Below are 13,857 nucleotides of genomic sequence, written 5' to 3'. Positions count from 1 at the left end.
TGAGGGAGGGCTACGCTGTTGGAGGGTCAATATTGAGTGTGTGCGCGACACTCAGATGATCACTTTGTTGGAGTTCTGCACTGTAACGGAGTGCCACACTGGCAGCGGGTTAATATTAAGGGAGTGCTGCACTGTCAGAGGGTTAAAGATGAGGGAGGGCTTCTCTTTGTTGGGGTGGGTATGAAAGAGAACCTCCCGTTCGGGGATCAATATTAATGTTGTGGAGTCAGTAGAGAGGCAGTGCTGCACTGTGGAGGGTCAATAAGAAGCATGTAGCTCCACTGGCAAGGTGCCAATGATGGCAGAATGCTGCACTGCCAGAGGATCAGCAATGAGGGAAAACTGTATTGTCAGAGTGTCTTCGTCAAGAAAGTGCCACTCTGTCGGAAGGCCAATATTAAGGGAGTGCTGCACTGTCACAGGATCAATATTAGGGGTGTGCTGCACTAACAGAGGGTCAGTGTTGATTGAATGCTTGACTGTTGCAGAGCCAGGACTGAGGGAATCCTGCATCGTTACGGTGTCATCGTTGAGGGAGTGCTGCACTGTTGAAGGGCCGATAGTAAGGGAGTGTGACACTGTCAGAGTGTCATTACCAAAGGTGGGCTACAGTATCAAAGGGTGAGTAATGAGGGAATGCTGCGCTGTCGGAGGGTCAGCACTGGGGTGGGCTGTACTGTCAGATCGTCAATATAAATAATAATGTGAGGGGAGTGCTGCATTGTGAGTTGGTCCATATTGAGGGAACGCTGAAACTGTCAGTGATGCTCAGGGTGTGCAACACTGTCAGAGGGAGTGATGTACTCCGAGTGTCAGCACGGAGGCTGACCTTCACTGTAATTGTCAGAATTAAAAGACCGGTCAGAGGATATAAACTGAGGCATTTCAGAGCCATCAGAATGTCGAAACTGAGGTGTTTCAGATCAGTTTGAGGGTGCCTCATTTTAATGTGGTCAGACTTGAGCAAGTGCTTCATTGTCAGAGGCTCAGAACCAAGTGAGTGCCTCGTTATCAGACACTGTCCTAAAGAGGGCCTTGTTGTTCGTGGCTGTGTTGTAAGGCAATTCCTCATTGCTGCAGGATCAGCCTTGAGAGTGTGCCAGTCTGGAAGGAGTGCCTAAAAACTGAGGGAGTGCTACACAATTAGAGATTCAGCACTGAGTAAGTGCCTCATTGTCACAGAGTTAGTTCTGAGGCAGGGTCACATTGCCTTAGGGTCAATTCTGAGGGTGTATGAGGAGCAGACTGTAAATACTGAGTCAGTAGCTCAGTGCATTGGATTCAGAGTTGATGGAGGACAAGATGATTAGAAGTTCAGTCCTGAAGTATTGCAGCTCTGTCAGAGGGTCAGAACTGAGCGGGCAGTGCTTTACTGTCAGCGGATCAGTTCTGCGGCAGTACCTCACTGGTGGAGGGTCAGATGTGGACGAGTGCCACATTGTCAGAAGGCCAGTTCTGAATAAGTGACTTTTTGTCAGAAGGCCAATACTCAGTCAGTGGCTCATTTTGAGCAGATCAGAATTGAGGGTTTGCAACACTTTTCGAGATTCAGCCTGGAGACATCACTGCTACACGCCTGAATTGAGGGAGTGCTGCAAGATTGGAGGGTGAAAATAAACCTGAAAACAGTGACCCCTTTCAATAACCTGTAAAACACAGGGATCACTGTAAATAACCCCTAAAACGCAGAGGCCTTTGTAGGAGTGCCTCAGTGTAATGTTTTCAGAATTGAGGGAGTGCCACGTGATTACAGATTCACTGCTGATGGAGTAGCTCATTGTCACAGGGTCAGTTCTGAGGCAGGGCTGCTTTGCTGGAGGGTCACTTCTGAGTGAGTGTATTAGTATCAGCCCCATGTAGGGACTGTACTTTTCGAGGAAGACAGTTGGAATAATCTTTAATTATAAACTAATCTGAAATACTGTTTGACTTGTTAAGGTTACAATACATCCTGAGTCACCTACAGAATACGCACTTGCTCTCCCTGTGTCTCTGGGTAAGCAAAGGTAGTTTCTTTCAGACTACTCTCAGAAATAAAGTGCTGCGCTGGTGGTCGGTATTGAAGGAATGCTCCATTGTTGGAGGATCAGTCCTGAGGGAGTGCTGGCCTGTCACAGGGCCAAGATTATGGGTGTGCTGTGCTTTCAGAAGGTCACAAGCAAACAAGCACTGCCAGACATAAAAAACAAAAGAACTGCAGATGCTGTAAGTCGGGAACAAAAAGAAAGTTGCCGGAAAATCTCAGCAGGCCTGGCAGCATCTGTGCAGGAGAAAACAGATTCAACGTTTCGAGTCCATTGACCCTTCCTCAGAACTGGGGATCTTCCTCAGAACAGTTCAGAGGAAGGGTCACTGGACCCGAAATGTTAGCTCTGTTTTTGCCTCCACAGATGCTGCCAGACCTGCTGAGCTTTTCCAGCACTGCCAGACAACTGACGCTCTGATTGTGAAACACTCCCTCAGTACTGACCGTCCAACACTGCGTACTCTCTGATGACTGATTCTCTGTCGGTGCATCTCTGCCACAGTATTAACCCTCCGTCATACTGGTATTCTCTCAGCAATAACACTCTGAGAATGCCATGCTCCCTTACCATTGACACTCTGGCCGTGGGACACCACTTCAAATTTAACCCTTCAGCAGTGCAGCACACACTCATCATTGCCTCTCTGATATTGCAGTGCTGCCTTCATACTGACCCTTTCACAGTGCAGGACACAGTAATATTGAACATCTTAAAGTGCCGCTCTCCCTCAGTGCTGACCCCCCTCTCATTTCTGACCCATTCAGTGTAGCATACCCTTTATTCTGAACCCCTCAGTGCAGCACTCCCTCAACGCTGACCTGCTTCAGTGCTGACCCCCTTCAGTCCTGATCCCCCTCGGAACAGCACTCCCGCAGTGCTGACCCCACACTGTGCTGCACTCCCTCAGAGCTCACCCACTTATAGCTGACGACCCCCTCACTTCAGCACTCCCTGATCACCTGGTCGTGCATCACTCCCTTTCTCCGACCCCTCGGACGGTGCAGCACTACGTCAGCGCTGACCCACCAACAAGATCATGTCAGAGAGATGTTCTCCCATCACATTGACCCTCTGAGACTGGAGCATTTACTAATGTTGGCCCTCTCACAGTGAAGCACTCCGTTTAGTCCCTCTGAAAGGCCGCATGCCTTTTATTACAGGTCTTTTCACAACGCACTGCCCCGTCATCATTGATTCTCTGACAGTGCAGCCCTCTGTGAATATTGAATTTGTGACAGTGCACAACTCCATTAATATTTGCCCTCTGATAGTACAGCTCTTCCTCAGTCCTGACTCTCTGACAATGCAGCAGTCCCCTAATTACTGTCAGAGGGTCGATACTGAGAGAATGCTGCACTGTCAGAGTCAGCTGCCCGCAGTCCTATCAGACATTCAGTATTGAAGGTATGGGAGAGGGTGAGTGTCAGTGAATTCTGCACTGCAACAGGGCCAACAGTGGTGTCCCATGGCCGGAGTGTCCATGGTAAGGAAGAACTGCAATGTCAATGGAACAGGGTCAAGACTGAGGTCAGAATTGAGACAGGACTGCAGGATTAGAGAGTCAGTGTTGTGGCTGAGGAGCACTCTGAGGTCCAGTACTGAGGGAAAGCTTCATGATCACTGGGTCAGTTCTAAAGCTGTGCTACTTTGTCAGAGGGCCACACTAATGCAGTGCCTCATTGTAATGGGATAAGAGTTGAGGGAATGTCGCACATGCATCACTAGCTCATCATTGACTGTCTAACAGTGCAGCACACTCTTAGTATTGACCTTCCAACAGTGTAGAGCTCCCGCAGTGATGACACTGACCATGCAACACTCCCTCAGTACTGACTGTCCAACAACGCGGTGCTTCCTCAAGAATGACCCTCCGAGAGTGGAGCACACCCTTATTATTGATCGTCAGATAGTGCAGTACTTCCTTCATATTGGATCCCCCTCGGTGCAAACTCGCCCCTCATTGCTGAAACCCCCTTCATGGAGCACTTCCCCAGTGCTGACACCATCCCAGTGCTGAGTACTCCTCAGTGCAGCACTCCCTCAGTGCTAACACCCCATCACTGCCTCAGTGCTGACCACCTCTCAATGCTAACCCGACCTCAGTGCAGCACTCCCTCAGTGTTGACCCTGCTCAGTGCAGCACTCTTATGATGCTGTCCCTGCTCAGTGCAACACTGTCTCATTCTTTTCACTCACACCGCCCTCAGTGTCAACCCCACAATGAGGCACCGCATTAGTATGGCCCTCTGACAAAGTAGCACAGCCTCAGAACTGACCCATTGACAATGAATCTTTCCCTGTGTACTGACCCTCAGAGTACTACTGTACCACAGCACTGACACTCTAATCCTGTCGCACTGCCTTGATTCTGTCTCCTTGACAAGGAGTGCGGTGTCAGAATTGAAAGTGGTCAGCACTGAGGGGGTACTGCACTGTGGGTTGTTAGCACTGAGGGGGAGCCAGCACAGTGGGAGAGCTGCAGTAAGCGGGGATGTGCACTCAGTGGCCGGTCAACAATGAGGGGGTGCAGCACTGTAGTGGTTCAGCTTACGGGAGGTCAGCACTCGGGGTGGGGGGGTTCAGCACTGAGTGCAGCTCAGCACTGAATAGGGGTCAGGCCGGGGGGGGAGCTCTTTACTACGGGAGTGCTGCACTGAGGGAGGGCCAGTTTTCAGGGAGCACTGCACTGACAGAGCGTCAAGAAGAAGGGTCTGCTATGTTCTCATTGGGTCAATAATGAAGGAATTCTGCATTATCAGAGTGTTAAAATTCAGGGAATGCAACAATTTCAGAAAGATGATGTTGATGCGGTGGGGGGGGGATGCGGTAGCATAAGGTGGTGATGGGAAAGTGGTAAGTCATGCGACACCACTGAAGGGTCAGCACTGAGAGAAAGTCACCCTCTCAGAGGGTCAATATTAAGGGAGAGCTTCACTGTCAGGAGGTCAATCTTCAGACAGTGCTCCAGGACTGAGGCTCAATATTAAGTGACTGCAATACTGTCAGAGGGTCAATGATGAGCACGTGCTGAAGTGTTGCAGAGTAAGTACTGAGGGAGTGCTGCATTGTCACTGTCATCAATGAGTGAGCTCCACACTGTCGGAAGGCCAATTTTTAGCAAGTGCTGCACTGTCAGAGTGTCACTACTGAGGGAGAACTGCACTGTCAGAACAGTGAGTCATCACAGAGCACTGCACTGTCAGAGGGTCAATATTAATGGTCTGCGACACAGAGTTGGGTTAGCAACGAGGGAGTGCTACACTGAGGGGAGTCAGTACGAAGGGAAACTGCCCTCTGAGAGGGTCAACAGTAAGAGTGTGCCAGCGGGTCAGTGCTGGGGAATTACAGCACTGAGAGACGGTCAGCAGCCCCTCAGTCCTGACTCTCTGACAGATGAGCCACTCCCAGAGATTCGGTACTCCCTCATAACTAGCCGCCTGGCAACAAGGTACAAACTCAGAACTGACCCTCTGGCCATTATGCCCTCTCTCTGTTTTGACATTTTAAACATGAGGGTCTTCCCTTAATCATGGGGATTTTCAGCGCTTCCTCAGTACTCCTGGCCCCCTGACAGTGTTGCACTACCTCAAACTGACCATATTAAAATGAGGCATCATCTCAATTTGATCCGTTGACAACGATGCACTCCCTCAGCACTGACCCTCTAACAATAAGGCACTCCATCAGTAGTGACCCTCTGCTGATAGTGCTGCAGGACCTCAGTTCTGATCCTCCGATTGTGCGATTCCCTCAATTCTTATCCCATTACAATGAGGCACCGCATTCGGATGGCCCTCTGACGAAGTAGCACAGCCTCAGAAGTGATCCATTGACAATGAAGCTTTCCCTCGGTACTGACCCTCTGAGTGCTACTCGACCACAGCACTGACACTCTAGTCCTGCATAACTGTCTCAATTCTGACCTCAATCCTGACCCTCTGATTGTGAGGCACTCGGTTCTGACCCTGTTACATTGACATTGCAGTTCTTCCTCATTGTTGACCCTCTTGCAGTGCAGAATTCACTGACGCTCACGCACTCCCAATGCGGCATACCTTTAATACTGAACATCTGCTAGGACTGCAGGGAGCTGACTCTGACAGTGCAGCATTCTCTCAGTATTGACCCTCTGACAGTATTTCGGGGAGTGCTGCACTGTCAGAGAGTCAGAACTGAGGAAGAGTTGCACTGTCAGTGGGCAAATATTCATGGATTGCTTGGGTCAATTTTAATGGAGCTGTGCAGTGTGACACATTCAGTATTAAGAGAGTACTGCACTGTCAGGGGGTCAATGATGGGAGAGTGCTGTGCTGTTGGAAGGTGTGTACTGAAAGGGAGCCGCCCTGCCAGAGGGCCTATATTAAGGCAGTGCAGCATTGTGAGAGGGTCGATATTAAGTGCATGCTCCTGTCTCACTGGGTCAATTTGATGGGACAACATGCCTCTGAAACTAACTTGTTGGAGTGCTGCACCGCCTGAGGGTTCGTCTGAAGGGAGTGATGCCCTGTCAGATGATGAGCTTTCCCTCATCTTTAACCGTCTGACAGTGCAGCACTCCCATAATATTAACCCGCTACCAGTGTGGCACTTGCTTACAATTGAACTTCTGACAGTGCACAAGTCCAACAAAATGATCCTCTTGAGTGTCGCACACACTCAATATTGGCCCTCCAACAGTGCAGCACTCCCTCAGGACTGACCGTCTGACATTGATACGTGGATCGTGTCGCAATCCTGTAATATTGACCCACTGACACAGCAGAACTCCCTCAATATTGTTTTTCTGACAGTATTGCACTACTGATCCTTCGGCAGTGCCCCTTGATATCAATCTTTTCACATTAGACCACTCCCTCAGCACTAACTCTCTGAATGTGCAGCACTTCTCAGGGCTGATTCTGTGATATTTCAGCACTCCCACATCATTAACCCTCTGACAGTGCAGCCCTCCCTTTATATCAACCCTCCAACAGTGCACTGTTTCCTTAATATTGGACCTCTGATTGTGTGATACTCCCTCAGTGCGAAACTCTGACAATACAGCACTCTCTCTGAAATAACTCTCTGATTAAGCACTTCCTCTGTGCTAACCCTCTGAAAATGGAGCTTCCTCTCATTACTGACCCTTTGCAGTGCCGCACTGCCTCAGTACTCACTCACCACAAGTGCAGCACTCCATTAAGAGTGATCCTGTGACAGTGTGGCACTCCCCTAATATTGGTCCACTGACTGTGTGGCACTCCCTTAATACTGACCTGCTCGCGGTGCATCACTGCTCTAATATCAAACCTGCAGCTCTACCAGAGGGTCTGTCCTGAGCAAGTGCCCCATCGTCAGCATGTCAATTCTGAGGCAGTGCCTCTATATCAGTGAGTCAACATTGAGGTAGCTCCTGACGGTCAGAATTACTGGAGTGCCTCATATTTAGAGGGTCGTTAACTGAGGGACAGCCTCATGATCAGCGGGTCAGTCTTTACGGACTGCCTTATAGCCAGTGTGTCAGTTCTGAGGCAGTGCCCTCAATGTAACAGATTTAGAAATGGGGTAGGGGGCACATGATTAGAAGGTCAGTAGTAAGCTATTGGAACTTTGTCAGAGGGTCAGTACTCAGCGAGTGCCTCATTGACATCGGGTCCATACAGAGGGTTTGCACTGAGGGAATGCTTCCTTGTCAGAGATTCAGAAGTGAGAAAGTGCCTCATTGTCAGAGGCTCATTCCTGAGGCAGTGCCTCATTGTCAGAGTGACATAATCAGATAGCACTCCCTCAATTCTAAACCTTAATACTGACCCTCTGACAATGAAGCACTGCCTCAGGACTGACCCTATGATGATGAAGTGTTCCTCAGGATTGAACCATTGACGATGTGACTCTCCATTCGTGTTGACCTTCTGATAATGGGGTTCTCCTGAAGTACTGACCCTCGGACGGTTGTGCACTGCCTCAGTACTGACCCTCTAAATATCTGCCACTCCGTCAATTCTGACCTCCTTACGATGAGGCATTACCTCAATACTGACTGGGGTGCAGGTCTCTGGCACAGAGTCTGTCGCTCTTGCAACGAAGGGAAGGGGGTATAGGAGGAGAGTGTTAGTCATTGGGGACTGAATAGTTAGAGGGACAGATAGAAGGCTTGTTTGAAACCGAAGAGACTCACGATTGGTGCGTTGCCTCCAGGTGCTAGGGTCCGTGTTGTCTCGGATAGTGTCTTTGGGGTCCTGAAGGGCCTCTCCCTTCGGGAGGGACCAACGACATAGGTAGAAAGAGGGATAGGGACGTCAGGCAGGATTTCAGGGAGCTCCGCTGGAAGCTGAGAGCTCAAACAAACAGAGTGGTTATCTCTGGTTTGTTACCCGTGCCAAGTGATAGCGAGGCAAAGAACAGGGAGAGATTTCAGCTGAACACGTGGCTGCAGGGATGCTGCAGGTGGGAGGGCTTCAGGTACATGGACAATTGGGGCTCATTCTGGGGAAGGTGGTACCTGTACAAACAGGACGGTCTCCACTTGAACCAGAGGGGCACTAATATCCTGGGCGGGAAATTTGCTAGTGCTGTTCGGGTGGGTTTAAACTAGCTTAGCAAGGGGATGGGAAACTGTGGTGTAGTTTCAGTACACAGGAGAAAGAGAATAGAGAGGACATGGACAGGATCTCAGTGTCACAGGAGTGTGCTGGCAAACAGCAAGCTGAATTGAAGTGTGTCTACTTGACTGCCAGGAGTATCCGGAATAAGCGAGGTGAGCTTGCAGCATGGATAGGTACCTGGGGCTTCGATGTTGTGGCCATTACGGAGACATGGATAGAGCAGGGTCAGGAATGGATGTTGCAGGTTCCAGGGTTCAGATCTTTGAGTAAGATCAGGTAAGGTGGGAAAAGAGGGGGAGGTGTGGCTTTGTTTGTCGAGGACAGTATAACGGAGGCTGAAAAAACTTTTGAGGAGGACTGGTCTACTGAGGTGGTATGGGCTGATGTCAGAAACAGGAGAGGAGAGGCCACGCTGCTGGGAGTTTTGTAATAGGCCTCTGCAAAGTTCCAGGGATCTGAAGGAGAGGATTGGCAAAACGATTCTGGGCAGGAGTGAAAGGAACAGGGTGGTCATTATTTGGAGATTTTAACTTCCTAAACATTGACTGGAAATGCTGTAACTCTCGTACGTCGGATGGATGAGTTTTCGTCCAATGCACGCAGGAGCGTTTCCCGACATGGTACGTCGAAGGGCCGACAAGAGGGGAGGCCACGCTGGATCTGGTACTTGACAGTGAACCAGGCCAGGTGTTTGATTTAGTGGTAGATGAGCACTTTGGAGAGAGTGACCATAATTCGGTTACGTTTAGTTTAGCGATGGAGTGGGAGAGGAACTTGCCACAGGGCAAGACTTACAGATGGGGGAAGGCAATTATAATTGGGCAAGACTTAGGAGGCGAAGAATGGGGTAGGAAAATGCAGGGGATGGGGACAATCGAAATGGGGAGCTGGTTTAAGTAACAGATATTGCGTGTCCTTGATAGGTACGTCCCTGTCAGGCAGGGGTCAGTGATAAGGTAGGGGAACCCTGGTTTACTAAAGAAATTGTATCTCGCGTTAAGCAGAAGAGCGAGGTTTATGTGACGGTGAGATGAGATGGATCAGTTGATGCGATGGAGAGTTACAGATGAGCAAGGAAGGATTTAAAGAGAGAGTTAAGAAGAGCAAGGAGGGGTCCTGAGCAGTCATTCGCAGGTAGAATAAAGGAGATCTGTAAAGTTTTCTCAAGGTATGTGAGGAATATAAGGATGACTGGGGTAGGAATAGGGCCAATCAAAGACAGAAGTGGGAAGTTGTGTGTGGACCGGGTAGAGATCGGAGAGGTGCTAAATGAATATTTCTCATCTGTTTTCACTGAGGAAGAGGAGAATATCATCGAGGAGACGACTGAGATACGTGCTATTAGACTTGAAAGGATTCAGGTTAGTAAGGAGGAGATGTTATCAATTCTAGAAGGTGTGAAGCTCGATAAATCCCCTGGGCCTGAGAGGATTTTTCCGAGAATTCTCTGGAAAGCTCGGGAGGAGGTGGCGGAGCCCTTGGCTTTGATCTTTGAGTCCTCATTGTCTGCAGGTTTAACACCAGAGGACTGAGGATTGCAAATGTTGTGCCCTTGTTCAAGAAGGGCAGTAGAGATGAGCCAGGCAATTACAGCCAGTGAGCCTTACGTCTGTTGCAGGACAAGTTTTGGAAAGGGTTATAAGAGATAGGGTTTATAATCATCTCGGAAGCAACAATTTGATTGGAGATAGTCAACATGGATTTGTCAAGGGCAGGTCGTGTCTCACAAACCTCATGAAGATTTTGAGGAGGTGACCAAGCATGTGGATGAGAGAAGGCCAGTTGACGTAGTGTACGTGGACTTCAGTAAAGCCTTTGATAAGGTTCCACATGGTAGGCTATTGGAGAAAATACGGAGCCATGTGATTGAGGGAGATTTCGCAGTTTGGATTAGAAACTGGCTTTCGGTAAAAAGGCAACCAGTGGTGTTTGATGGAAAATATTCAGCCTGGAGTCCGGTTACTAGTGGTGTGCCTCAAGGATCTGTTTTTGGCCCACTGCTGTTTGTCATTTTTATAAATGACTTGGACGCAGGCATAGGTGGATGGGTTAGTAAGTTTGCAAATGACACTAAAGTCGGTGGAGTGGTGGACAATGTGGAAGAATGTCGCATGTTGCAGGGAGACTTGGATAAAGTGCAAAATTGGGCGGAAAGGTGGCAAATGGAGTTCAATGTGAGGTGATTCGCTTTGGGAGGAATAATAGGAAGGTACAATACTGGGCCAATGGAAAGATTCTTGGTAGTGCGGATGTGCAGAGGGACCTTGGCGTCCATGTACATAGATCTCTGAAAGTTGCCACTCATGTTGATAGTGCTGTGAAGAAGGCATACGGTGTGTTAGACTTGATTGGTAGAGGGATTGAGTTCCAGAGCCGTGATGTCATGCTGCAACTGCACAAAACGCTCGTGCGACCTGTTCTGGTCGCTCCATTGCGGGACGAATTCGGAAGCATTGGAAAAGGAGCAGAGGAGATTTACCAGGATGTTGCCTGGTCTGGAGTGAAGGTCTTATGAGAGAAGGCTGAGCGACTCGAGTCTGTCCTCATTGGAGAGAAGAAGGCTAAGAGGGCCTTTAATAGAAACATACAAGACGATCAGAGAAAGATGAGTCAGGGTGGACGGTGAGAGTCTTTTTCCTAGGATGATGATGTTGGCTTGTACGAGGGGGCTCAGCTACAAATTGAGGGGTGATGGATTGAAGACAGATGTCAGAGGCAGGTTCTTTACCCAGAGAGTGGTAAGGGCGTGGAATGCCCTGCCTGCCAATGCAGTTAACTCAGCCACATTCAGGGCATTTGAACAGTCCTTGGATAAGCAGAAAGATGATGATGGGATAGTGTGAGGGAACGGGCTTAGATTAGTTCACAGGTTGGCGCAACATGGAGGGCCGAAGGACCTGTTCTGCACTGTATTTTTCGATGTTCACAGATGACACTAAAATGAGTGAGAGAGTAAAGTCTGAAGAGGACAATGAAAATCTGCGGAAGGATGCAGAAAGTTTAAGTGAATGGACAAGGGTCCAGCAGATGGAGTCCAATGATGGTAGATGTGAGGGTATCCATTTTGGTAGCAGTTATGGAAAAATGGAGTCTTGCTTAAATGGTGAAAAATTGTAGCATGCTGCTCCGCAGAGTGAGCTGGGCAGCCTTGTGTCTGAATCAGGTAGTTTGCAGATGCGGCTGGTAATTGAGTCAGCAAATGGAATAGTGTCCTTCATTGCGAGAGTGATGCAGTTTAAAAATCGGGAGGGTATGCTACAGTTGTATAGGGTGCTGGTGAGGCTTGGTGTGGAGTAGTTTGTACAGTTTTAGTCTCCTCACTTGAGAAAGGATGTACTTGCACTGGAGGGGGTGCAAAGGAGGTTCACGAGGTTGATTCCAGAATTAAAAATGTTGCTGTATGGGGAGAGATTGAGTAGACTAGGATTGCAGTCACTGGAATTTAGAAGAATGAGGGGTGATCTAATAGAAACTTTTAAAATTATGAAACAAATGGATCGGAAATTGTTTCCACTGATGGGCGAAATTCCAACTCGGGGGCACAGCCTCAAAATAAGTGTGAACAGATATAAAACTGAGTTGAGGATGAGCTTCTTCATCCAAAGGGTTGTGAATCTGTGGAATTCTCTGCCCACTGAAACAGTTGAGGTTCCCTTGTTGAATGTTTTGAAAGCCAAAACAGATAGATCTTTGAACAGGAAAGGAATTGAGGGTTATGGTGAATGGGAGGGTAAGTGGAGCTGAGTCCGCAAAAAAGATCAGCGGAACGAGCTGGAAGAGACAGATGGCCTACTCCTGTTTTATTTCTTATGTCCGTATGTCCTTAGATTGCCATCCTTGTCATTCCTCCTTCCCTGGAATCGGCCAGTTCTGAACTGAAGAGTAGGTCTTTAAATAACTCCCACGTATCAAATGTTGACTTGTTCAATAAAAGCTCCTCCCAATTAATACTGCTCAGCTCCTACCTAACACTGATGTAATTTTCCGTCTCCCAATTTCGTCCCTTCCCACAAGGTCCTGATTATCCATGGCTGTCTTAAAATGTAAGGAGATGCGATCGCCCATTTAAGAAGCTCCTGGTTCGCTGTTTTTCCCAAGTGGGAATCAGCTACAGGCTTTCTTGTTCCACGATGGGGGAGGAAATGGCCTAGTGGTATTATTGCTGGACTGTTAATTCAGAGACTGAGATAACATTCTGGGGACCTGTGTTTAAATTCCAGCACAGCAGATGGTGGAATTTGAATTCAATATAAAAGAAAATCATGAATTAAGAATATAATGATGACCATGAATTCATTGCCAAATGTCAGAAAAACTCACCTGGTTCACTGATGTGCTTTAGGGAAGGAAACTGCCACCCTTACATGATCTGGCCTACATGTGACTGCAGACCCACAGCAATATGATTGACTTTGAACTGTCCCCGAGGCAATTAGGGATGGACCACAAACACTGCGTAGCTAGGGATGTCCTCCTCCCATTAACAAATAAATAAAATTGGATTCTACATCTTCCGATCCAAGATCGTTTCTTGCTCTCATAGTAATTTCTTCGCTTACAGTCACTTTCCCTCCTGCCTGTCTTTTTGGAATGTCGTATAGCCCTGCGCACTTAGCTCCAGTGTTGATCTCCTTGTAACCATGTCTTTGTAATAGCTATAAAATCATGCCCGTCAACCTAGAAATGTGCTATTAATTTGTTGATTTTGTTCTGAATACAATGAGCACGCAAGCAAAGAGCCATGAATTTAGCTTTATCACTTGATTTCACCTCTTGACACTATTTACAGCTGTTTTCTGTTTGTACATGCTGCCTTTTCCAGTACCACGCTGAGTATTGTTATCCCGATAGTTCTTTCGTCTCAGTCCGTGTGTATTCCCGGGCGAATGTGCTCGTGTGGTCTCAGGAGTTGCGGAGGTCACGGCTCTGGGACAGCCGTTTCATCGCCCTATGCTGCAGGTAAGAAGAAAAGAAAATCTCTTGCTCTGAGCTCTGCAAACCTGGGCAATGTCAAAAGGGAAACAAGGTGAAAAGAATTTCAACAAGAATCTCAAAATTAACTGCTGAATTCATATCAACATTACGGGGATCGCCCAACTTAGTGGCCACAACATCCCACTTTCTATTCTTCACAAACAATCCAAAGGCTGAAGTATCCGTATCCCTCTTAACTTTTATGGTTTTTGAGCTAATTTCTTTTTTCTAACTTGTGCATATTTGTGGTGCCTTATGACTTGTTGCATTTA

At 48.1% G+C, this 13,857-nt stretch overlaps 1 protein-coding gene across 1 annotated transcript in view; it reads left to right on the top strand.

The window, feature by feature from the left end:
- The first annotated feature begins 331 nt into the window (after window positions 1-331).
- The window catches only part of LOC132208533 (uncharacterized), a 26,563-nt gene continuing 13,037 nt past the window's right edge, over window positions 332-13,857 (top strand). The window contains exons 1-2 of the mRNA XM_059644039.1: window positions 332-621; window positions 13,434-13,570. Of these exons, the coding sequence (XP_059500022.1) occupies window positions 332-621; window positions 13,434-13,570 (427 nt within the window). The remainder of the gene's footprint in view (window positions 622-13,433; window positions 13,571-13,857) is intronic.

Source organism: Stegostoma tigrinum, unplaced genomic scaffold (genome assembly GCF_030684315.1).
Source record: "Stegostoma tigrinum isolate sSteTig4 unplaced genomic scaffold, sSteTig4.hap1 scaffold_453, whole genome shotgun sequence".
Classification (NCBI taxonomy): Eukaryota; Metazoa; Chordata; class Chondrichthyes; order Orectolobiformes; family Stegostomatidae; genus Stegostoma; species Stegostoma tigrinum.
Note: the sequence above shows the minus strand (reverse complement) of the source record. Positions and strands in the feature narration are given on the sequence as shown.